Genomic DNA, 23,192 nt, shown 5'->3' with positions numbered 1-23,192 from the left:
TCTTAAACCTTTCTCTGAAGCATCCAGTGCTGGTCGCTGTCAAAGAGACAAGATACTGGGCCAGATGAACCATGGGCGCATCCACTCTGCCAGTTCCTGTGTAGGAATGCATTTTTGCCTCTTGAAAGGAGACAGTCACAAGATCAGCAACCACCTGCCAGGCTGGCTTCCTTGCTCTGCTAAGGCTGAGTGATAAAAATAATAATAACGAAGAAGACTAGAGACAAATGAGCTGATCAGAGCTTCTGCCGCATTGAAAGGGAATCCTTGGCAAGGGCGGCAGTTGAATGCTTCAGGAAGCGGCCGGCCCCGGGGACTTTAGTGCTACGCCGGTCCGGTGCTGCAGTGGGTGATGCGTGCCAACTTGCTGCTCTGGCTGCGCTTTGTAACGCTTCGGGGGGAAGCCGTTTGGTATCTCCAGCCTGAGGATCAGCAGCACAGGACCCCCTCGCACTGCCTGTGCCAAGAGCAGATGTCACCCTTCATGCGGCTCGTCAGAGCGCCAACGCAAGCTCCCTCCTCCTGTAGGCCAGGCCCCTCACTGACCGACCGGCAGCCCCCTGCCAAATTTCCAGCACTAAGCCCTGGCAGTTCACTCCAACTGCAGCCCCGTGTAGTATAGAGTTTTAATCACTTGTCACCTGCCTCAGACCGATTTGCTTTTCATTCTGCTAAGCATAAAGAATGCTTTTTTTTAATATACAACATACAGTTAACCTGTGGAACTCACTGCCACATGATATTACAGAGGAAATTAAGGAGAAAAATAGAATCTGCAGGTACACTAGCTCCTATAAAAATAAAAAGGGCTGTCCATACTCCAATCTCATGATAGAAGCTCTGATCCAATTACTCCCTTTAAGGTCAATAACAAGATTCCCAGGTACTTCAGTCCCATAAACTGTTCTCCATCTGGGAACAAGAAGAAATATTCCCTAGATCTAGAATATTGTACATGTTGTACAGTGCCTAGGTCCATGACTGGGGCTCATAGGCAAATACAAATACGTGATAATCTGAATTGCATGTAGGGGTTTTGCACCTACCCCTGAAGTACGCAGCATTGTTTATTATTATTTATCACTTGTATTAAGGTAGCACCTGGAGGCTCTGACCAAGATAAAGGTGTTGGGCTAGGTGCTGTACAAACACACAGCGAGAGGCAGTCCCTGCTCCAAACAGATAAGACAGACGAAGGTGGGAGGAGAAACTGAGGCACAGAGTGGGGAAAAGACGTGCCCAAGGTCACACAGGGGTCTGGAGGCTGAATGGGGAGCAGTCCTCAGGTCTCCTGAGGCCCACACTGCCTCAGGCAGGGCTTCTGTACCAGATGGTGCAGAGGCCTGGTGCACTTCCTGCCTGGCAATTCCTACCTACCAAAGAGCCTCATTTTAATATCATTTTCTGGGGATTACAGAGCCCTGCTCTGTCGTATCCTTCCACAGCAGCGCTTGCTGTGTGCCTCCTCTGGGTTCAGTGAGCTGTTTCAAGTTCTGAAGCACACATGGTGTTCTTGGAGGCTAATTTTAGACTCGTTAGTGTCCCAGGCTGACATGGAGGGCAGGGGCAGTATTACAAAGGCAGCTATGCCTCCTCAACCCAGTGGGTTTTTTTAATGCATATAAATCAAGACACAAATTGCAGGCAAGGTTCAAAATGAAAACTGTTAAACCCCTTAGACCAAGAGAAGGCTAAGGATTTAGTCACAGCAATCGACTACCGGCATATCCATAAAGGCCTCCTGGCTTCTTGCCCAAGGATCAGTTGATCTCATGCACTTGGAGACCAATCCTGCACCTGACACTAAAACCACATTGATGGTTTTGGCACTTATTTAGCACCGTCTGTCAGAGGATCTCAGCAGGCTTTGCAAATAGCAGGTAGGTAGTTTTCATGACACATCTGTGAGGGAGGTCAGTCCTGTTCTCACCACTGGACATATTGGGAAACTGAGTCACAGAAAGGGGCATGACTTGCCCAACATCACACAGGAGATCTGTAACAGATTTAGGACTAAAGCTCACAATCTCTTCACACCCTGTCCTGTACTGTAACCTCAAGACAATCCTTCCTACATCCGTATGGGGCCTTTTGTCCAAATAACCATTCTTGGCACTTCCCTAGAGCTTTACAACTTCAAAACCCAGCTAAAATATTCACTACTGCATCCCAGAGCACCTTTACAAATAGATAGACAACGCTTCTCAGGGTTCGCCTTGACACTGAATTTCAGTGTGTTATTCTGTTGTGGATGCTTATCAGCGCGTACCAACTCAGTGTAGGACAGGAGAGGTGAGGAACCTACAAACGGCAGGGGGAATATTAGCCAGGCAGAATCAATATGATGCTTAGGTAGCATGGCGATGGGTGCCTTAGAAATACACTTCGAGCTTTTGAATGGGATTAGCTGTCTGGACTTTGGCACAGACTACCAGCACCCCTCACTGTTTGGAAAAGCATCACCAGCCAGATGGAAAGAGCTTCTATCTGTCCAGTCTATACTATTTCATAGATTCATTCATTGACTTTAAGACGAGAAGGACCATTGTGACTATCTACTTTGACCTCCCGTATAAGACAGGCCAGAGAACTTCATCCAGCGATTGTAGCATCAAGACCAAAACTTTTGATTGAGCCAGAGCATGTATTTTAGCAAGACACCTGGTCTTGATTTAAAGATCTGAAGGGATGAAGCATCCAGTACACCTCTAGGTGAGTTGTTCCAATGGTTAATTACCCTCCCTGTTAATAATTATTGCCAATTATTTGTCTAGCTTCAGTTTCCAGCCATTGGATTGTCTAATGCCTTTTTCTGCTAGATAGAGGGAGTGTCTCCTCTCAGAAATCTCTTCCCCATGTTGCCTTTTGAAGGGATCTATCACTACTGCCTAGCACCAAAGCATGTCCCAGGGGGTTCAATGCACGCCAGGCCATTTTTTGTCTTTTCTATGCTGTTTGGAGTTTTATTTTCTGTCTCCTCCTGGAATCCTGTGAGCGGCAACAACATTGTCTGGGAAAAGCCTCATCCAAAATGTGGGATCTGGACACCATCTGATCGCCTACGGTGAGACATTCCAAACCTGGAGTTCCAACACTAAGATAGGGATTTCTACACTCTACCCCAGCTTCGACACTGTTTTGCAGGGCAACCTTGGGCAAGGCACTTAAATCACCATGGATTTATCCTTACAACACCCCTCTGCCGTAGGGAAGTGCAATTATCCCCACTGTGCAGGGGGAACCAGGGGAACCAGGAAAGACTAAGGCCCAGCTCTTCAAATCAATGGAAGTTAGGAGCCTACATACCTTGGACCTTAGGTCAGGCCAGGCATGTAAGGACTGCTACTGGTAAACGTAACCCAGCACAATCTGCCATGGGTCAGGCACAGGGTGACTAAACCAGAAACCCCACCGCTCCCCATGTGTGGGGCACGCCAGCTCCGCGCTGGAATGAACAAACACCCACAAAGGCGTAACTCCAGCCAGTTCTTGGTTGAACAAAGGCTGGGGAGAAAACCCAGACCCAGATCTGCTGCAGAGAAAGCTTTGCCCTCTCCTGAGGTTGTGCTGGCTTCCAACTGGAACCCTTGGTACTGCCAAGGGGGGGCCTTATGTCCTAAGGCAAGCCTCTTTGTCTCTCTCCCCCGCCGCCTAGGTGTATGTGCTGAAAGTTCAGGAATGACCGTCGGACTGGAGATAGTTACAGGTGCGCTCACACCATTGCCTGTTGAGACTGACAGCTGCCAGCCCAGTACCAGCGAGGACCTGGGCCTAGAGAGCTTGCTTAGGTCACCCAGGAGGCTGGCGATAGAACAGGGACTTGAACCCAGGTCGGCCAAGCGCTAGGCCAATGCCCTGCCCATTGGCCCAGCCTTCCTCTGGCCGGCAAACAGGGGAACTGGGACAGCTTGCATAGTGCGGGTGCCGCGGGCCACTGAACCCAACTGTAAACTCTGCAGATGATGGAAACCACTTCAAGCCAGGGGGTGCGGCAGCCCCCCTAGTTCCAGCCCCTAGGCACGCAAATACCCCCAAGGGGCGGCTAACCTTTCCCTCCCCCGCTGGGGCTAACAGACCTGATCTTTACGAAGCCTTCCCAGTCCCGGGGATGGAAGCCAAAAAAAGAGGTGCCAGCTCTGAGGTGCCCCCCCCCCCTCCTTTAGCGTCTCTCCCATCCCCCCCCCCCGTTGCCTGCGGCGCCAAGGATTGGTCCGCAGCGGGCTCCGCCCCGCCCCCTCTTTTCGCTTGCTCTCCACTCGGAGAAATAAGGCAGCTGCGCCTGCACACGGGGCCTTACGGCCGCGGGCGGGTGGCGAGCGGAGTCTCCGCAGCGGCCGGGCGGGTTGCAGTCGGGCAGGTGGAAGAGGCGAGGCCGGGGCTGGATCCGCCGGGGCGGGGAAGGGGGGGGTCGCGGGGAGCCCGGCTGCAGGGCCCCCCTCCTGCCTTTGCACCCCCAGGGTTGGTTGGTTGGGGGGGAATCCTGCGTGGGGCTGATGCTGCATTAAGGACGCCCCAGCCGTCGGGGGGCAGGAGCTGGGGGGAGCCCCGCGGCGGGGGCGGGGGCGCGATGCGGGGCGCCCGGGGGCAGCTGGCGGCGTCGCGGGGGCTGCCCCCCTGCTGAGCCCGGGGGCTCCCCGCTGGGGGTTCGCCCGGCCCCGCCGCCTGCGGGATGGAGGGGCCGGGCTGCGGCGAGCCGCTGCCCCCCGACCTGAAGGAGCTGGAGAGCAAGGTGGGGCGGCGGGCCCCCGAGGGGCTGGTGCGCTGGCTGCGGGAGGACCCGGCCGCCGCGCTGCTCGGGGAGAGCCCGGCCCGGGGGCAGCGCCGGGGGCTGGCCGGGAAGATCAAGGCGCTGAAGCTGGAACTGGTGAGTGTGACTGGCCCTTTCTCGGTCCTGCCTGGCCTGCCCCCCCTCCGGGGGGTGGGGCACAGCCCCCAACTTCCCCCCCATCCCCTGGGACCCCAATCTCCCTCCCCATTTCCCCCTGTCTTCCCCCCACCTCTGGGGGGGCCCAGCCCCCAACTCCCCCCGACCTGCTCCCTATCTCTTCTCCCCACTCCCTGGGGTGCCAACCTCTCTTCCCATCTCCCTCCCCCCTACCTGTCCCCCATCCCCTAGGGACCCAATCTCCCTCCCTATTCCCCACCACCTGCCTCCTGGGGCTACAGCCCCCCCATCTCTTCCCCCCACATCCTAGGGTCTAAATGTCCCTTCCCATCTCCCTCCCCCCCCCCGCCCCTTGGGGCTACAGTGTCCCCTTTTCTCTTCTCTTCCCTTCCTCTTTGGGGCCACAGCCCCTCGCCCCCCCTCCCTGGGGCCACAGACCCTGTTTCCCCCTGCTCTGCCCCTGGGGCCACGGCCTCCCCCTTATTCTGCTCCTTTTACCCCCCCCATCTCCTCTCCTCTTCGCCCTGGGGCCACAACCCCCTCACTCCCCTTCTGCCTCTTGGCCCTCTGGGGCAATATCCTCCCCTCTTCTCTGCCCCATAGGAAGTTTGGGACAATAATCCCACTGTCTGCCCCCTGACGGGTATGTGTGTGTGTCACTGATCTTCTGCTGTGCCCATCACCAGGGTGCTTAGGCCCTTCTCCTCTCTAGACCCTAGAGGCTCAGAGGGAAGGTCGGTTAGGGTGGAAGATAACCCGGTTCTGAGCTCGGAGCCTGGGGACGTTCGAGGAGATGCCAGACCCAGGCTGGAGTTCCCAGCTCCCCGGTGCAATTCTCAGCTCTTGGCTTAGTTGCAGGCCCAGAGAGGCAGAAGGAGGTCGGGTGTTGTTACCCAGCCTGTGCTGTTCACACATGACCAGCGCGCTCACTTTCCGTTGGCCTTACGGGCACTCGGGATCAGGCTCCCCCTCCCAAGCTAGATTAGTGCCTTCCGGTGTTTCTGGATGGAAACACCAACTACTGTGACTAGCTGAGCCATTGATGATGAGAGCACAGGTAAGAGCTGCCTTTCCTAAGGGGATCAGTACACAGCAGCAGCTTGGAATTTCAGGGAGATCATCTAGTCCACCCCCCTGCTTAAAGCAGGGCCAATCCCCAATTTTTGCCCCAATCCCTAAATGCCCCCCTCAAGGATTGAACTCACACCCGTGGGTTTAGCAGGCTAATGCTCAAACCACTGAGCTATCCCTCCCTGGGGTCCTGCATGTCCACTAGCACCAGCTCCTGCTTTTGCGTAAGGCTTGTGAGGCATTTGATTTGATCGGTACGTTGGTAACTGAACACTTTAATTGACTGGGGAGCGGGGCCGCAAAAGCAAAAAATTTTAAAGGGGCCTCTAGATATATATTAGTGCTCTCCCTGTCATTTCAAAACTTCTCCTCCGGAAAGGAGCAAAGTCTTGTGGCTAAACCACAGGGCGGGGATTCAGGAGAGCTGGATTACTTTCCTGGCTCGTCCACTGAATTTCTTGGACAAGTCACTTCAGCTCTTTCTGTGCCTCAGTTTCCCCACCTGCAACTCCGACCCGTGGCTCATGTTAAAGCAGAGGATTTGTGGGCTCTGTTGCCGGCTTTGCCACTTGCTTCTTGTTCAGGCAAAAGTCTCTCATCTGGCCTGTAACTCAGTTTCCCCTGCTATAATGTGGATGCAGTCACATTCCCTTACCGCATAGCGGGCTTGGCCGGGGCTACTTTTGGCTCATGAGTGTAAAGTGCTTTGAGATCCTCGAAGACAAGAGGGCACAGAAGAGCAAAATATTATTATCCAGCCAAACCTTGGTACGCAGGTTTTTCTTCCCCAAAAGAACAGTCAAGACTGACTCGTCTTTGAAATCTCATGATGGAGAGAGAAGGGGGCTAGCGGAAATAACCTTTCTCCTTCCACGTATCGGCTGCTTTTTTGAGTCGCTTCTTTTCGCTGTCGATGATAGATGTTCTCACCCTATTTACCTCTGGGAAGGGGCAGCTGGCCTCTGTTCTACCTCCCGCATCGTCAGCTGTGTTCTGCGCACAGAACCCTAACGCTGCAAAAGGCAGGAAGGAAACAGCTGGCGAGTGACTCCCAGCTCAGCTGCTGGATGACTTAGGAGACAGCCGGCGGCGGGAGCTTAGAGGGGGGAGGGTGAATGATCCACTTTGGGTGCCGTGAACTGGCCAATTTCCAACCCCCTTACTCTAGTGGAAGCTCTTTAACGATTACAAGGGGTTAGGACCTCAGGTTTGTCTCTCATCGAAAAGACGCAGCTTCCAACAATGTGCTGACCCCCACCGCCGTGCAAGAGCATCCCCTCAGCGCTCGCATAGAAGGGAAAATAGTCACCACGGCTTCCTGCAGCATCCAGAGAAGTCTCCCTTCCAAAGTACTATCCCTGGGATGTAAATGTGCTGCCTGAGAGAAATACTCGTGTTGTAAGATGTCTGGCTGCTGCTCTCCACCCCAGAAGCAGCTGCATGTGAGTGGAGTTTTAAGGCCCCAGGTTTCTGACGTGCATTGTGATAACAGCTATGTATGTTTGGTATATTAGCAGATGCGATCTGGAACCAGAAACCTGAATTTGAAACCTCTCCCCTTCATTGATCTCTGGGGAAACTTGGGATTTGGATCCAAAAGGGCCCAAGCGCTAATGATCAGTATTAAACATTCCCGCAAATGGTCTCCAATCCAAACTCCTTGTTCCTGTGCTAGCATATGAAAACTAAAAAGAAACCCTCAGGGGAAAATGTACAATATCCTTTCAGCTTTAAAAATCTAAGGTATTACTAGTAACGTGGGCGGATTTTTATGTAGCGGGCCAAATTCCTCCCTGCTGTACCAAGGAATGCTCAGGGCCTGTTTTGTTGTATCCTGACTGATTCTCTTTCATATGCCACGTTTGGGGGGACAGACAGCCTGCTGTGGCTTTGAGAGAGCCGGGACTCTGAGTCGATAAATCTTGCTTCGCCATTATGCTGTGAAGAAACCGCCACCCTGGCTCACCCAGGCACTAAACTCCCCGTACATCAGCCCCACTCTCCACTTCTTGTTAAAGTTGCAAACCAAAGCGGGGGGTTTGAAATGGGGTAGGAGGGTTGGGAGGGGGGAGCCAGTTGGGTCAACATGCTTAGCAGTGGGGAGCCCTCCTTGCCTTGGCAGCAGCTAACGGGAATTATGGTGTCATTTAAACATCCTTGCTGGTAGAGAGACTAAGCACTGAATGAGTTGCATGGACTGACCTATCCCACCGCCCTGGTGACGGAGGGCAGGGACGCTTCTGGGTCTGCACAGTGCCTGTCACAATAGGATCTTGAGTGCAAGACGAGGGATCTTAAGCACTAGGGGAACACCAGCATATTTTCACCTTTCACGCCTTTGTTATATTTGACTGGGTTTACGTGTGGGTGGCATCTGCTCTGAACCGCTTTTAGCCTTCTGCTCAAAACGCATGCCCATTTAGCCTCCTTTCCCTGCCACTGACCGGGTGCATGGCTGGTGATAATGACAAAGTACCTCCAACCGCAGGGAAAGCCAGCTCAACTTGCTTCAAACCACTGGTTCCTCTTAAAGAGGCACCATCAACAAAAGCCCAGCTATGTTTACAAACTAATTTCCTCATCTGTGTTGCTGACAGCGCCTTGGATCATGAGAATGGAGATCTATTAAAAACCTATTTTTCACCATTGCTGCTGTTTACCAACTGGTCAGTTTCACATTTCATTTCCAGTTAGTTTCATTGCCTGTTTCTCATGCATATACACAGTGGGATTCTGGCTACCTTTGGTACTTACTGAGCTCGCCATTGCTGCAGGATCTAGCTTTTCACCTAGCTTCACAGCCCCCCTGTGAGGTAGGGCAATTGTTATACCTATTTCTCAGGTAGGGTACTGAGACACAGGGAGAGGAAATGAATCTGGAGTAAAGCAGGGAACTGGTTTATAGCTCTGCCTTAAGGAAAAGGAATACTAGTGGCACCTTAGAGACTAACCAATTTATTTGAGCATAAGCTTTCGTGAGCTACAGCTCACTTCATCAGATGCATACCGTGGAAACTGCAGAAGACATTATATACACAGAGACCATGTTTCCACGGTATGCATCCGATGAAGTGAGCTGTAGCTCACGAAAGCTTATGCTCAAATAAATGGGTTAGTCTCTAAGGTGCCACAAGTCCTCCTGTTCTTTTTGCGGATACAGACTAACACGGCTGCTGCTCTGAAACCTGTCAGCTCTGCCTTGTAATTTTTCATTCTGCCTGATGTAACTTGCGGCTGTTGTCCAGATCCATATAAGGGTCAACTCTCTTCTTCTGAATCTGCTGAGATCCACTCTGTGCATAGACTCTGTGCATACTCGGTTTTCCCAAGCTGTTTAATCTGTTCAGTTTGATTTCTTTGCTGCGTGGATCATGTCACAGCAAAATCACAGACAAAACCGTCAAGAGATGGATGAATTCCCAGAGGGGAGGGTGAATAAAGGAGCCACTGATACCTGACAGCTGATATTCAAAAGCATTCCGCCATACTTAGCAAGAATCCCATGGGCGATGTTTTGCTTCACCTTGGCGAAGAATCAACATGCTCGTGTTTGGAACCCATGGCAAAGAGATCTAGTCTGCTGTGTATCGAATCTGGTGCTTGATCCAAACTGGAATGGCACGTTCTAAGACAGGGATTCATTTAGTCCCAAACCCTGCCACCGCACTCCTCCACTTCGGGAAGGATTGGTGTAGATCTTCAGCATCTCACCCTTCCTCGCATGCCCTGATGACCAGTGAAATAGTCAGCGATGTTGACATGTAAATGACTAGCATGGGGCGCAGTTCACACCCCTGGGAGCCAGCGTGTCGGGCTATCTGCAAACATCACTGCAGCGGTTACACTTGGCTCCCGTTGGAAGAGTGGTCTTCACCACCATAGCAGCTAGAGACTTTGCATTTCAAGTACCAGCTGAGACTCTGGGGAACAGTAAAGAGGTCCATCTGTGCCCCTCCCCGCCTCTGCTAGCCCCCCATGCACCCCACGTCTTGGAAATCCTGCTGTATGGCAGCAGCGGCTCTTTAAAGAACACCAGCTGCGGGTCTTTTAAAGGGAACAATAGGAGCAATGTGCTGGAGACCTGTGGAGAGGCCATTTGTTCTGTATTTTCCGGAGGCCTGTGAACACTTCCTGGACAATGTTTCCTTACCCCTGATTCCTCCATCTGTTACTTCCCCTTGCTGAGGTCTGTCAAGACAGGCCCTTGGGGTCAAGCACAAGCTCACTGATCAGTCATGCTGCCCCCTCCTCCACAACAGCGTGGAACGTGGAGCCCCAGGCCAATCGTATTGAGTGCTCAAAGGAAAGTCTAGCGGGACATTTCCTACCGGATTCCCCTCGCCCCCCATTCTCCTCCTACCGGAGCTGAGGTGGACATGAGTAAGGTAGCAGCCATGTGGCTAAGCTCAGTCGCTGGAGACGAGGGGGGTCACTCTGTTGCCAGGATGCGACCACAGTTGGCTTGTGGGCAGGGGTTGTGGTCCCAGGTGTGGGCATGAGGGTGCTGTGTTTTAGGCCACTCTTGTGGGGAGACAGTGAGAAAGGAGCGGGGAAGGAGGATGGTAAATATGGAGTCAGCGGGTACCTCTACACTGCATAGAAAATCCACTGCAGTGCAAGTCTCAGAGCCCAGGTCAGTTGCAGGAGTGGAGCTACCGGGCTATAAAAAGCACTGTAGACCTCTCGGCCTGGGCTCCGAAACCCGGTGAGGGGGAGGGTCTTGGAGCCCAGGTTCCAGCCCAAGCTGGGACGTCTACACGGCTATTTTTAGTCCTGCAGCCCCGTGAGCCCGAGTCAGTTGGACCGGGCTCTGAGACTCGGTGCCAGGGGATTTTCTTTGCAGGGTAGACATGCCCAGAGAGGAAAAAAGATGCATTAAGTCAGCAGTTCCGAAACTTGATTGGCTCACATCCCACTTGCTGAAATAATGGCTGGTTGAAGGATGACATGCAAACATCTCCTTTTAGTGTCCATTTCTTTTAGGCCTCCATAGGGTTACCTTATTTAGGGACCCCAAGATCAGTACATTTTGAATTGGGCTGGTGGAGATGTATCAGGGGAGAAATTAGAAGAGGAGCGAGGGTGGGCTGGGACAGGTGGGAGGGTTGGAGGACGTGTGGCTTAGGGCTAGTTGGGAATTTTTTGACCCACTTTTTTTTGGATTTGTCAAAACCAAACCTTTTTGCAAGAATGCACCAGTTTCGCGGAACCTTTCCTTGAGAGAGATTCCTCGGGGCCAGGGTGGAGTTTCTGGTCAACCCCCCCCCCCCCCAGCCTGCTAGCCAGCGCAGTCAGCTGGGATGTGGGCGAGCCAGGTTCAAGACCCAGCACGGTGAATATTTATACATACCAAGTGGAACGGCTTTGACAGGCAAGATTGAGAAAGGCCTACCCTGGAATCGCCAATAGCCCGATCCAGGTCTCGCACAGCCCAGTGATTTCCCCCGGCACTGGCTATTCGGGGGTGGGTGGGGGGTCTCTTGCTGGGTTTTCAAGAAAACCTTTACAAGGGCTCCAGTTTGTGCCGATGGAGAATGGGAAACTTTTTGAAGCCCCAAAAGTTTTGAGTTTGCGGAAAACCATTTCCCCTCCCCGTGATCTAATGAGAGCCGGGTCTGGTTGGAGAGCAGAGGGCTCTGGGGGTTAGGTGGGGGTGTGTGTCTGTGTAATGGGGCGGGGAGGGCTTAGGTGGAGTTGAGAGGTGGGGAGTTTAGGCTAGAAGGGGGGTGCTTTCCCCGGTCCCCAGGCAGCTTCAGCTCCAATTCACCCTCATTCCAAGGGTGTAGGTTCCCAGTTCCCGTGGAGGCAGGGAGCCCTGGCAGTCCCACCGCAGCTCTGGGAGCGGCTTTCCCACAGGTCTCCCACCCCAGGCTCACAACTCCTTCCTCCTGGCCGAGGGATTCCTTGGCTTCCCTTTGTGCCGCTGTGTAGTGATGCAGGCAGGCTTCGCTACCCGGTGCTCCCCTGCACCCATCGTCCTCCACCTCAAGGTGCGCTCTCTGTCCTCCTGGGAGGCCCCTACCTGCTGGGTTTTCTCCTGTTCCGGAGGTAGCTCCCAGATTAATACCTGACCCCACTGAGCACCGGTGTCCTTAAATGGGCCGTATCTTGGAACAGGGTTGGCTGGCCCCAGGCCCCGCTCTCTTGGAAGGGGGGACAGCATCTTGAGCCAGTGCACCGCTGCATTTGTGAAGCCCTGTGTTTGCTCATCCACCCCGTCCCAACGCGGGATTGCCCCTTCCAGCCTGTTCCCCGAATCCCTGTGCGGCCTGGGTCCAAACGCTCCCATGATCATTATCGCGCCTGGGCTTATCCAAGCAGCTGCCAAGGAGCCGGTCCCTGCCCCAAGGACCTTACAATCTAAGGAGAAGCCGAGAGCCACCAGGTGGATACGGGAAGGACCTGGAGACAGGGAAACCACTGCTAGCTGCAATCCAGCACACCGCTCGCCTCGCCTGTGACTAGCTTTTGGTAAGCAGCTGGGGAGAGGAGCGTTTTAGTCTGTGTGGTGGGGTTTCCACCCGTCCCTTTAGGGCAGCGGTTCACGGCCTAATTAGCACGCAGCTGCCGCCCAGCTGTGTGCTAAAAAAAATTCAAAATTTTCCACCGGGATCTGAAAGGGGCTGGCTGAGGGGGAGATGGCGTCTGGCAGCCTGCGGGAGTGCTCCTGCCAGCAGGGGGCGGGTGAGGGGGGCAGGGGAGTGGGTCTCTGGGCAGGTTTGGGGGTGGTGGTGCTCTGGGCAGTGAGGGGGTGAGGGCGGTGAGTCGTAGGGGTTGGGGGGGTGCTGCAGCACCCCCAGGTTTTAGGCTGCCTGGCCCTGCATGGCGGGCTTCGGCGTGCAGGTGCCTGGCCCCGCGGCACAGGGTGTGGGGTCTGGCCCCACGCCCCTGGGTCTGGCTGCCTGGCTCTGGGGTGCAGACTCTGGCTGCCAGGCCCCACGCCCAGGGCTCTGCCTCTGGCCCTGCTCCATGGAGGGGTCTCTGGGCGGGGGGTGCTGGGCATAGGGGACTTTCGGGGGCGCAGTGGTTCTCAGCCTGCAGCTCAGGTGACACACCGGGGGCTGCGTATGCGGCCCACAATGATAAATAGATTGAGAACCACTGCGTTGGGGGTGCTGGGGCACAGGGGGAGGATTCATCCTTAGCCACACTTCCTTTCCTGCCTTGGCACTCACGCCCCTCCGGGCCGTGTCCAGCTTGGGTCAGTGCTCGGCCGCACCCAGCCTGATTTGATCTTCCAAGAAGGCCTCCTCAGCCAGTCCCCCCGCCCCAGACCTCTTCTAGCTTTGCTTTACCCCCCACCCCCCTGCCTGGCTGCGGGTTTCCGGCCCACGCCAGGGAAGCAGAGCCGCGTTTGGCAGGGAGCGGGGCATACGGCCAGGAATGTCTTGGCAGGATGGGATTTCTGTCCGCGAGCCAGATGTTGTAGCAACGGTTGATGCTGCAGCGGGCCTGGCCCCAGCCCTCAATTGGCCCGCCTCAGCGATTCAAAGCACGGCCTTTCAAATAGCAGGGCGCGCCCTCCCCCCGCCCCCGCCTCCCCCTTGTCACGTCCTCTGGGTCGTACCCTGCCCCCCAGCCTCCCTCCCTCCGCTCCCGTACGCTGTTGGAAGTGTAAGGCCCTAGTTAAAATGTCATCTCCCCCGTCACACGCACAGAGCAGGGCTGTCCCCTGCAGCAGGGGGCGGTAGGGATGGACAGACAGACACCCCCGCCCCACACACACACAGCGGGGCTATCCATTCCAGCGGGGGGGTGGGAGGGGTGTAGACGGACATCCCCCCCCACAGCTGGGTTGTCCCCTCCAGCAGGGGCCATAGGGACAGACAGGCAGAGGACCCCCCCACACACACACACAGCAGGGCTGTCTCCTCCAGCGGGGGGTGGGAGGGATGTAGAGACAGACAGACCCCCCCCACACACACACAGCAGGGCTGTCTCCTCCAGCGGGGGGTGGGAGGGGTGTAGAGACAGACAGACACCCCCACCCCCCACACACAGTAGGGCTGTCCCCTGCAGCAGGGGGCAGTAGGGGCGGACATGCACGCCCATGCCCCCCACCCGCTGCTTGGAGGAAGCTATTCCTGATGTTACATTACAGCCTAGTTGCACCAGCCAAGACCAGGGAAGTGACCAAAGCATCGCGCCCTCCTGCGGCGGGTGAGGACCGGAGGTAAAGAGGGCTAATAAGCTGATGGGGGGGGGGGGCTAGAGGCAGGTAAAGGCCAAATAGGCCTCAACCCGTGGGGGGTGAACACCCCCATGCCCGAGTGGAAAATGCCACGGGACTCTTAGGACAGCTGCCTGTCTTCGACATCTCTGCAAGGCAGCACGGTGCCGTCGTGCCAGGGCCTGGGCATGGCGGGATGGTGCCTGGGGTGTGCGTGTGATTGCCCCCTCCTGTCCACACACCACATGCTGCGACTGGGGTAGCTGGCCCTATGGAAGGGGTGCTGCTTTCACCCGGGCTGCTCCCCAACAGAGAAGGGGCCCCTGTGGGAGACGCCTCCCCCCCGCCAAAGAGGGCTTTGGGCTGGGCCAGCGTTCCCAGTTCAATGGGCTGGACTCGTGCCACGCTCGGAGCAGTGGGGGAATCGAGCCGGGGGCCTCAAAGCTGCAGCGGGTCCCGTGTGCAGTTGTCTGCTGCCCATCCGACTGGCCTCCGGCGCTGCAGACTCCGAGTGCCCCCTCCCGTCTGCGCATCCCCCCGAAAGGCAATCCGACGGCAGAGCCGGCCAGCAGGCCACTGGGGCTGATCCAGATCTGGGCGGGGGTGGGAGGCAAGCAATCCCCCCAGCCCCATTGCACACAGCTATTTGTCCGCTCCTGCAAGGCCTCCTTGCCGCCCGGCTCTTCTCTTGGCACCCTGCCTGCTCCCAAAGGGCAGCTGACCGAGCGTGCATTTATTTTCTGGTGTGTGACCATGTGGGGAGAGCCCATGCTCCCCTCCCACCCGCCAAGCTGCGTCTTCCCCCGGCCGTCACTCCATGCCCTGCTCCCAATTGAGATGTGGGGTGGCGTGAGTGGTTTGGGGGAGGCAGGAGCCTAGCGCGTCCGAGGGGAATTATACTCTTGAGTCCAGCCAGGGTAACTCTGGAGTGACTCCCCCTGGTGCAGTTACGCCAGTGTCAGAGAGCCGAATTTGGCCCCGGGGTGGCGATTTGAGGAGCAGGAGGAGGCAGGGTGCGGCTGCCCTTTGGGATTGTGGGAGACAGAGCTTGAGCTCACTAGGCCCAGGCCAGTGCTAACAGCCCTTCCTTGGTTGCTCTCCGAGCCCACATCCAAAAGTTCCTCCAAGGGCCCCGTTGTCTGTTACCCTATCCCCACCATAAGCATAGGAATGGAGGCAGGAGGGTGGCTTTATGATCCCCTTGAGCTTCCAATGTTCTCAGATCATCCAGGGTAGGTTAGAGCAGCCTTTGAGCTGCTCTACATTCTGCTCTGGGGGTATGAAAAGAAAGGCTACAGCACTCCCCTTCCCATCCCCCTCTTTCAGGGAGTCCCCTACAGTGTCAAAGCTGACTGCACTTGTCCAGGTGGGGCGCCCGCAGGCAACACTGCCAGGGAGGCCAGAGGAGGTGGTGATCTGTAGGAACCTGTGGGGTTTGGCAAGGGTCCTGGGGGTTCATAGAATCATAGAATATCAGGGTTGGAAGGGACCTCAGGAGGTCATCTACTCCAACCCCCTGCTCAAAAGCAGGACCAATCCCCAATTAAATCATCCCAGCCAGGGCTTTGTCAAGCCTGACCTTAAAAACTTCCAAGGAAGGAGATTCCACCACCTCCCTAGGTAACGCATTCCAGTGCTTCACCACCTTCCTAGTGAAAAAGTTTTTCCTAATATCCAACCTAAACCTCCCCCACTGCAACTTGAGACCATTACTCCTTGTCCTGTCCTCTTCTACACCTGAGAATAGTCTAGAACCATCCTCTCTGGAACCCCCTTTCAGGTAGTTGAAAGCAGCTATCAAATCCCCCCTCATTCTTCTCTTCTGCAGACTAAACAATCCCAGTTCCCTCAGCCTCTCCTCATAACTCATGTGTTCCAGACCCCTAATCATTTTTGTTGCCCTTCACTGGACTCTTTCCAATTTATCCACATCCTTCTTGTAGTGTGGGGCCCAAAACTGGACACAGTACTCCAGATGAGGCCTCACCAATGTTGAATAGAGAGGGACGATCACGTCCCTCGATCTGCTCGCTATGCCCCTACTTATACATCCCAAAATGCCATTGGCCTTCTTGGCAACAAGGGCACACTGCTGACTCATATCCAGCTTCTCGTCCACTGTCACCCCTAGGTCCTTTTCCGCAGAACTGCTGCCTAGCCATTCGGTCCCTAGTCTGTAGCTGTGCATTGGGTTCTTCCGTCCTAAGTGCAGGACCCTGCACTTATCCTTATTGAACCTCATCAGATTTCTTTTGGCCCAATCCTCCAATTTGTCCAGGTCCCTCTGTATCCTATCCCTGCCCTCCAGCATATCTACCACTCCTCCCAGTTTAGTATCATCCGCAAATTTGCTGAGAGTGCAATCCACACCATCCTCCAGATCATTTATGAAGATATTGAACAAAACCGGCCCCAGGACCGACCCCTGGGGCACTCCACTTGACACCGGCTGCCAACTAGCAGTTCCAACAGGCTGGGCCCGTCTTCACACCATCCTGCCAGCTCTGCTGGGGGCTGGAGCAGCCAAATTGCCTGTGGATTTGAGAGGAGCGGGCGGAGATGGATTTAGCTGCTCTGTGTATCTATGGCTCCCATCCCTGTCATATTTGAGTGCCTCCCAGCCTGTGATGTATTTGTCCCCCTCCCAGCAGCCCTGTGAGGTAGGGCTATGCTGTTATCCCCTTTGTAGAGATGGGAAACTGAGGCACAGTAGGACTAAGTGGCTTTCAGTTGGCCATCTCTGACAATAAGCTCTCAGGGGCACGGACTGTCTTTCCTTGTGCCTTGCACGGCATGGAGGATACCCTCGATACGGGATCGATGCAAGGCCCGCCCCTCCTCGTGCTCACCCTGCCTGGATAGCCGTGTAGCCCCAGTCAAGCGGCACCCGGCTCGCGCCAGGGTGAGAGGAGGAGTGGGCCCAGTGGACAGTAACAGAGAAGGCCAGAAGAGGGGTCTGTGGGCCCCCACGAGGCTGGCACATTGTCAATCCATGCCCTGCCCCTGGAAGGGCTTTGGTGACTCCTCCGTCTCTTCTGTTCTCTGCCGGGGGCACATCCCAGCCTAGCATCCTGAGGCCTGTAATGCTTTGCTCTAATTCCAGAGTGTGGGGGTGGCTCTCCCGGCCAGCGCCCTTGGGGAGACTCCGGGGTATAGGCTGACCCGTGTTCCCTTTGTCTCCCCACCCAGGCCTACCTGCGAGCCATCGACGTCAAGATCCTGCAGCAGCTGGTGGTGGTGAACGAGGGCATCGAGGCCGTGAAGTGGCTCCTGGAGGAGAAGGGGACCCTGACCAGCCACTGCAGCAGCTTGGCCAGCAGCCAGTACAGCTTGGTGGAGAGCCAGGAGACCTCGCGCCGGGGCAGCTGGACCAGCCTGCAGGACCCCAGTGAGAAGCTGGACAGCATCTCCGTTGGCAGCTACCTGGACACGCTAGCTGACGAGATGGACGAGTACTGCCATGGCTCCATGGAGCCTGTCCTGTCCTCCACGCCGGGCAGACCAGGCATCCCACCGGCCAGACTGGAGCAGGACTGGTCCAGGAGCGACCCAGACAGGGGCCTGCCCAGTAAGCCAGGCAGCCCGCAGGACAAACGCAAAGCGGACCCGGAGTGGCTCCGGATGGACCATTCCTTGGCCCGGCCTGCCCAGGAGCAGAGCACCAGGGACTCAGCCAGAGCAGCAAAGCAGCCTGCTGGCCCTCAGCCACCCCAGATGGCCAACGGCTTCTTGGGCAGACAGGCTCCTGCTTTGGAACCCAGTAAAGAGGCCAAGGGGGAGAGGCTGAGCAAGAGCAGCCCGGCTCGGACGGCCTGGAGGAACGGCCAAGTCGACTATGAGCCCTGCAAGCTCAAGGGCAAACTCCACCTGGAGTACGACGCCCACTGGCACTGGGTGCAGTCGCAGGACGATGTGACCTTCTTGTAGCCTCTGGAACCCGGCTCGTGAGGGGCCACGTGGAATCCTCCGCGCCCGCCCGGCCGATCCTCTCCCAGACGAGCACTCAGCGTACGGAGGGGGAGACTGAACTGGCTGCATTGGGCTTCCTCAAAATTCCCCACGAGCACCGGTGGGAACAGCCTGCGGAGCTCTCCACGGCGTCCCCTTTGCAATGTGACGTTTCCCTCGGGGTCGGCGTGGGACCTGCACGATGCCAGACCGTGGCGCTGCACAGTGGGAAGTTCGACTTCTCCTGAATGGCGAAGAGGGGTGATCACACTAGGGGGGTAACGGGACGAGCCAGGCTGCACCTCCCATAATGGCACTTGGGGCTCACCCGGCTTTTATTAGTGCAGATGCTAGTGCAGGATAGAGACCTCTTCTCCACTGGTTCGATCCTGCGGTCAGCCGTCACCCTGGGTTTAAGGAAGGGAGGATGGTGGAGTGATTAGAGCATGGGTCTGTTCCTGGCTCTGCCTCCGACTGGGACATTAGCCCCTTAACTTTGCCATGCCTCAGTTTACCCTTCTGCAAAATGGGGCCAATACGCTCCCTACCTGGCCGGAGCGGGTGTTTCCTGACGTGCCAATAGTGCTGCACCAGGGGGCAGACGGAGCCCAGCCCAGGGAGCACGGAGGTCCCGCAGACAGAGCCTGTTGGAGCGGGGCATGTCAGCACTTGGGGCATTGCAGCCTTTGCCATGGCTGGGGCTGGGAAGTCACGGGCTGGGCATGACCTCACTGGAGGACTGGGCCAGGGCAGCGGAGTGGTTGTAGAGTGGGAGCCCCATGTTTCAACAATGCATCCGGGTTGTTTCTAGAGCCTCTACGCTTTCCTTTTCTACGCCTGCTGCCCCGCCCCGCTCCTATCCTCACTGCCCCACTCCTGCCCCTCAAAACCAGGTGAGAGGGCTGGGGAGGCCTAACGGGCCCCTAAAAGCCCCAGTTGCAGTCAGGTGGGGATTTCCCCAGGGGCAGGCACTGTGGAGAACAACCGTAGGGCTGCCCTCCGAGGACTCTGCTGCAAGCCCTGGCGCAGGGGGCATGCTGGGAGGGGGCAGAGTGGAGTTTGGGGATGGACTCTAGGCAGTGCTGCAGACCATGGGACAGCCTGGGGAGGCGGCTGTAACTTAAACAGGCCCCCAGGAGTGCCTATGTTATAGGGGCCCTAGAGCAGCCCAAGATAAGAATGCAGCCCGGCATATTGGGCTGCATGAGTAGGAGCATGGCCAGCAGATCGAGGGAAGTGATTATTCCCCTCTATTCGGCACTGGTGAGGCCACATCTGGAGTATTGCGTCCAGTTTTGGGCCCCCCACTGCAGAAGAGATGTGGACAAATTAGAGAGAGTCCACAACGGAAATGATGAGGGGGCTGGGGCACATGACTTATGAGGAGAGGCTGTGGGAACTGGGATTGATTAGTCTTCAGAAGAGAAGAGTGAGGGGGGGTTTGATAGCATCCTTCAACTACCTGAAGGAGGGGGGTCCAAAGAGGATGGAGCTCGGCTGTTCTCAGTGGTGGCAGATGACCGAACAAGGAGCAATGGTCTCAAGTTGCAGTGGGGGAAGTCTGGATTGGATATTAGGAAACACTATTTCACTAGGAGGGTGGTGAAGCATGGGAATGGGTTACCTAGGGTGGTGGTGGAATCTCCTTCCTTAGATATTTTTAAGGTCAGGCTTGACAAAGCCCTGGCTGGGATGATTTAATTGGGGTTGGTCCTGCTTTGAGCAGGGGGTTGGACTAGATACCTCCTGAGGTCTCTTCCAACCCTAGTCTTCTATGATCAGGGTGCAAAGGTGGCTTAAAAGTCTCGAGAACACCCCTCTGGGTGGCAGGTTCTCGGCAGCACCTCTTGGCAGAGCACAGAATCCGCCCCGTGCGTATCGGGTCAGATCAAATTTGTAACTGCCCAGCCCCCAACCTTGCCCGGGGATCTGTAAGTCCAGCTTCGCCTCCCAGCCAGTCTGTCTGGCTCAGCCAAATTGCACTGCAGACGCAAGCAGGTACAATTGAAGTGTTCGCCCTGGCACACCTAGGTCGTTCTTCCCAAGCTGGGGTCGGTTTATTCCAGGGCTGAAAGCAGAAAAGTGATTAAAACTTTTTTGTCATTAAAATCAACCAGTGTGAATCTGAAGCCACCCAAGGAGCTGCCTTGTGCCATTTTTATGTGGGCACGTTCCATCGGAACTGCATTTTAAACCAGTTTTCTTCATGTTTCCAAACGCCTCTCTGTTTTGGGTAGAAGTTGAGCCGGGACATTGGTTGGCCTACAACTTTGCATTGCATCTTGAGATGGAAACCTGCCCCAGTCATAACCTAGGGGTGGATAACCAGGAGTTGGGAACCTAGCAGCCCATACCTGCAAGGCAAATGGGGTGATAATTTAAAGGAGACATGAAACCATCTAACCCGCCGTAGGTCTCTCTTTGTGACTGTTTCAAGCCCAACCCAACCGTTGCAGACGGACGCTGAACACCAAATCAATTGGCGAGGCAGAAAGACCCTCTGCCTGGCATACCCGCTCTTTGTCCTTCTCTTTCTGTGCTGAACGTGGCTTGGCTTGGGAGGTTCGTCCCAACGGTCTGAATCGCGGTCTGGAAGAACCCTGCAGGCCTGATTCCCTTTCCCTGATGCTGCTGCAAATCCAGAGCACTTCCATGGGAGGCAGTGTAAACACAAGTGTGCTGAAACTGGTTTGAAGTGGTTTCCATTATATCCAGGGGTTACAGTTTGGTCCAATGGCTCTCAGCACCCCACTATACAAATTGTTCCAGGCCCCCTGCAAGTGTAAGGGACGGGTAATCCCGGCAGTGTAAATTTCGGCAACTGGAGAAAAGGAAAAGCGGGTTCCCACATAGCATTGTCCCTTCCTTGACCCATGGAAGGGCGACGGGATTGCTGAACGCACTCGAGACCTGCTTATGCTCAGCCCAGGAATCTGTGAGAGCAATGGCTGCCCGCTGTCCTCAGACCCAGAAGCAGATAAAGTGTCAGAACCCATATTGCACCCGGATTGCCAGGTTCCCGGGATGGCACCGCCTGAACGACTGGGAATTCTGACTCCTCTTCCGTTGAGCCCTACAGGATTTGGCAGTCGCACCTTGGATATTGCTCTTAATATTAATTCACTACCGAGCCCTGACCTTCATTTGTGGTGGCTTGGTTTTTTTGTGTGTGGTTAAAACGCATCTTCCCAGTGCAGCTGATCCACATCTCGCTTATTTCCCCACAGCAGCAAGGCTGGATCCTCAGGGCTGGGTTGTACGTGGACAGGGCAAAAGCGGAACAAAACTGAGATTCATGGGACGGGGATGGGCGACCGAAAGGCCACCTTGGTCTCGGGAAGCCACAGTGACAAAACCCGGCAGTCCTGAAGCTTTCTGTATCGCATCCCCGGGACCAGCGCTGGGGCGGAGAAAAGACTGACTCCATAATGACCCATCCCAAGAGGCTGTCTGTCTGTCTCTGCCCTTCCCAGCCTCTCCTGGTTTGCTGCCATCCACAAACGTCACGTGTCCACACAGCTACCTTCGTTTCCCATATAACCAGCGAAGCACCTGAAAGCAGTGGCAGCCCATTGCCGGGGAAGGGGGCATCCTGCTTTATTTATCGATGTTGTGCCAACTAATGCTTCCTTTGCCATGTTGCATGTCAGCACATGGGCACCTCTGCTCTGACGGCTGGGTAGCGAGCCGGTACCCTGGGGGAGGGAGGAAACACAGGTCAGGATGCGCTCCAGGAGCAGGGTTGGCCAATGCTGTTAATAAAACCACTGTCAATGTGAATAGCCTGCTTAATAAACAATAACCCTCCTAAAACAGGCACAAAATATGGCATGCTTTTCTTCCTCTCCTCCCCAGAAAAGGGGGAGATTTTGGCCCAGGAAGTTGAACAGTAGAAATTCCTAACACAGCAGCCAGGTTACACATGACATAGCAACAGGGAAGGGTCGCTGTTTCGTCATTCTGTCCTCTGCATCCAGACATGATATGCACCATCCCTTAGCAAGGCTTACCTCCAGCCTCTAGGTATTTACACCGTGCTCATCACCGTGATGACAGGCCACCGAAGCAATCACCACTCACCCTAACTCTTCCTTTCACTCTGCATTCTGACATGCAAGCCTAGCTGGGTCCAGACTGGGAGCAATGTGTGGATCAGTTTACCGTGAGGGAGCCTTTGGTTTTGGGGGAACTCCCATTTGCCCATAAGTAACCAGGAAACGTACCATGATCGTTGTCTGGAGTTGATCTAGTTGGAAGGCATTCTGGCCGTTTCTAGTAGAAACGGTGACTGGAAATTCCAGTTCGAGGAGGATTTTGAGATTTCCAAATCCGGCTTAGCTCCAGCTCAACCCCCAACATTTGGAAATTCTTGGCAAAGGAAACTTCTGAAAAAAAGCTATTTTTGGATAGGTCAGATGGTTTTATTTTTGACACAATCAAAACGTGTTTTGATTTAACACTTTTGGGAAGCGTTCTAGGAGAACAGATAGCACCAAATAAAACAATTGGAAACAAAAAGCCATTTTGAAAGGAAAACATGTAAACATTTTTGTTCCAGAAATGTAAAAAAGGGACGTCTCAATGTTGTCAACACCTTTCCCCCACCCCGCATTTTCCCCCTCCGAATTGAACTTTCAGCGAAATGGTGTCAGTTTCGCAAAGAGATTCCGTTTTGACAGAATCGTTCCCCCAAAGTTTTTCCGAGCAGCTCTTGTTTCTAGCGCTGAAATGGTGATTGGAAAAATGAATTTAATTCTAGCCCTCTGCCCTCGGGCAAATTGAAGAGTCTAGAGGAACATTAGCAGTGTTATTTGCCCCACAAGCAGATTGGTATTTTGCTGTCTCTTAGGTAATGAGCGCCCTCAGGAGCTTTGAGAAAATGGGGTCCTTTAGGTTGCTCCTGTGATGTGGGGAGTTGGTGGTGACGGCTGGTGCTTTTTGGACTGTGGGGAGAAAGGGAAAAGAGGGGAAGGATGGTCTAGTGGTTAGAGCAGGAGACTAATCCACGGGAGACCTGAGGCTCTGGGCCGTGCCTCAGTTTCCCGTCTGTAAAATGTGGATAACAGCCCTGTCCTACCCCACAGTGGTGGCCTGACAGGCATTACATGATTGTGAAGT

At 55.1% G+C, this 23,192-nt stretch overlaps 1 protein-coding gene across 1 annotated transcript; it reads left to right on the top strand.

Annotated features, from left to right (window-relative positions):
- Positions 1-4,431: 4,431 nt before the first annotated feature.
- On the top strand, positions 4,432-21,887 carry LURAP1 (leucine rich adaptor protein 1). The gene is made up of 2 exons (XM_048861511.2): positions 4,432-4,864; positions 17,316-21,887. The coding sequence occupies exons 1-2, from the start codon at positions 4,670-4,672 to the stop codon at positions 18,051-18,053; spliced, it is 933 nt and encodes a 310-aa protein (XP_048717468.1). The 5' UTR covers positions 4,432-4,669; the 3' UTR covers positions 18,054-21,887.
- The last annotated feature ends 1,305 nt before the right edge of the window (positions 21,888-23,192 follow it).

The sequence above is a fragment of the Caretta caretta genome, chromosome 8 (genome assembly GCF_965140235.1).
Source record: "Caretta caretta isolate rCarCar2 chromosome 8, rCarCar1.hap1, whole genome shotgun sequence".
NCBI lineage: Eukaryota > Metazoa > Chordata > Testudines > Cheloniidae > Caretta > Caretta caretta.
This window is presented reverse-complemented; position numbering and strand designations above follow the sequence as displayed.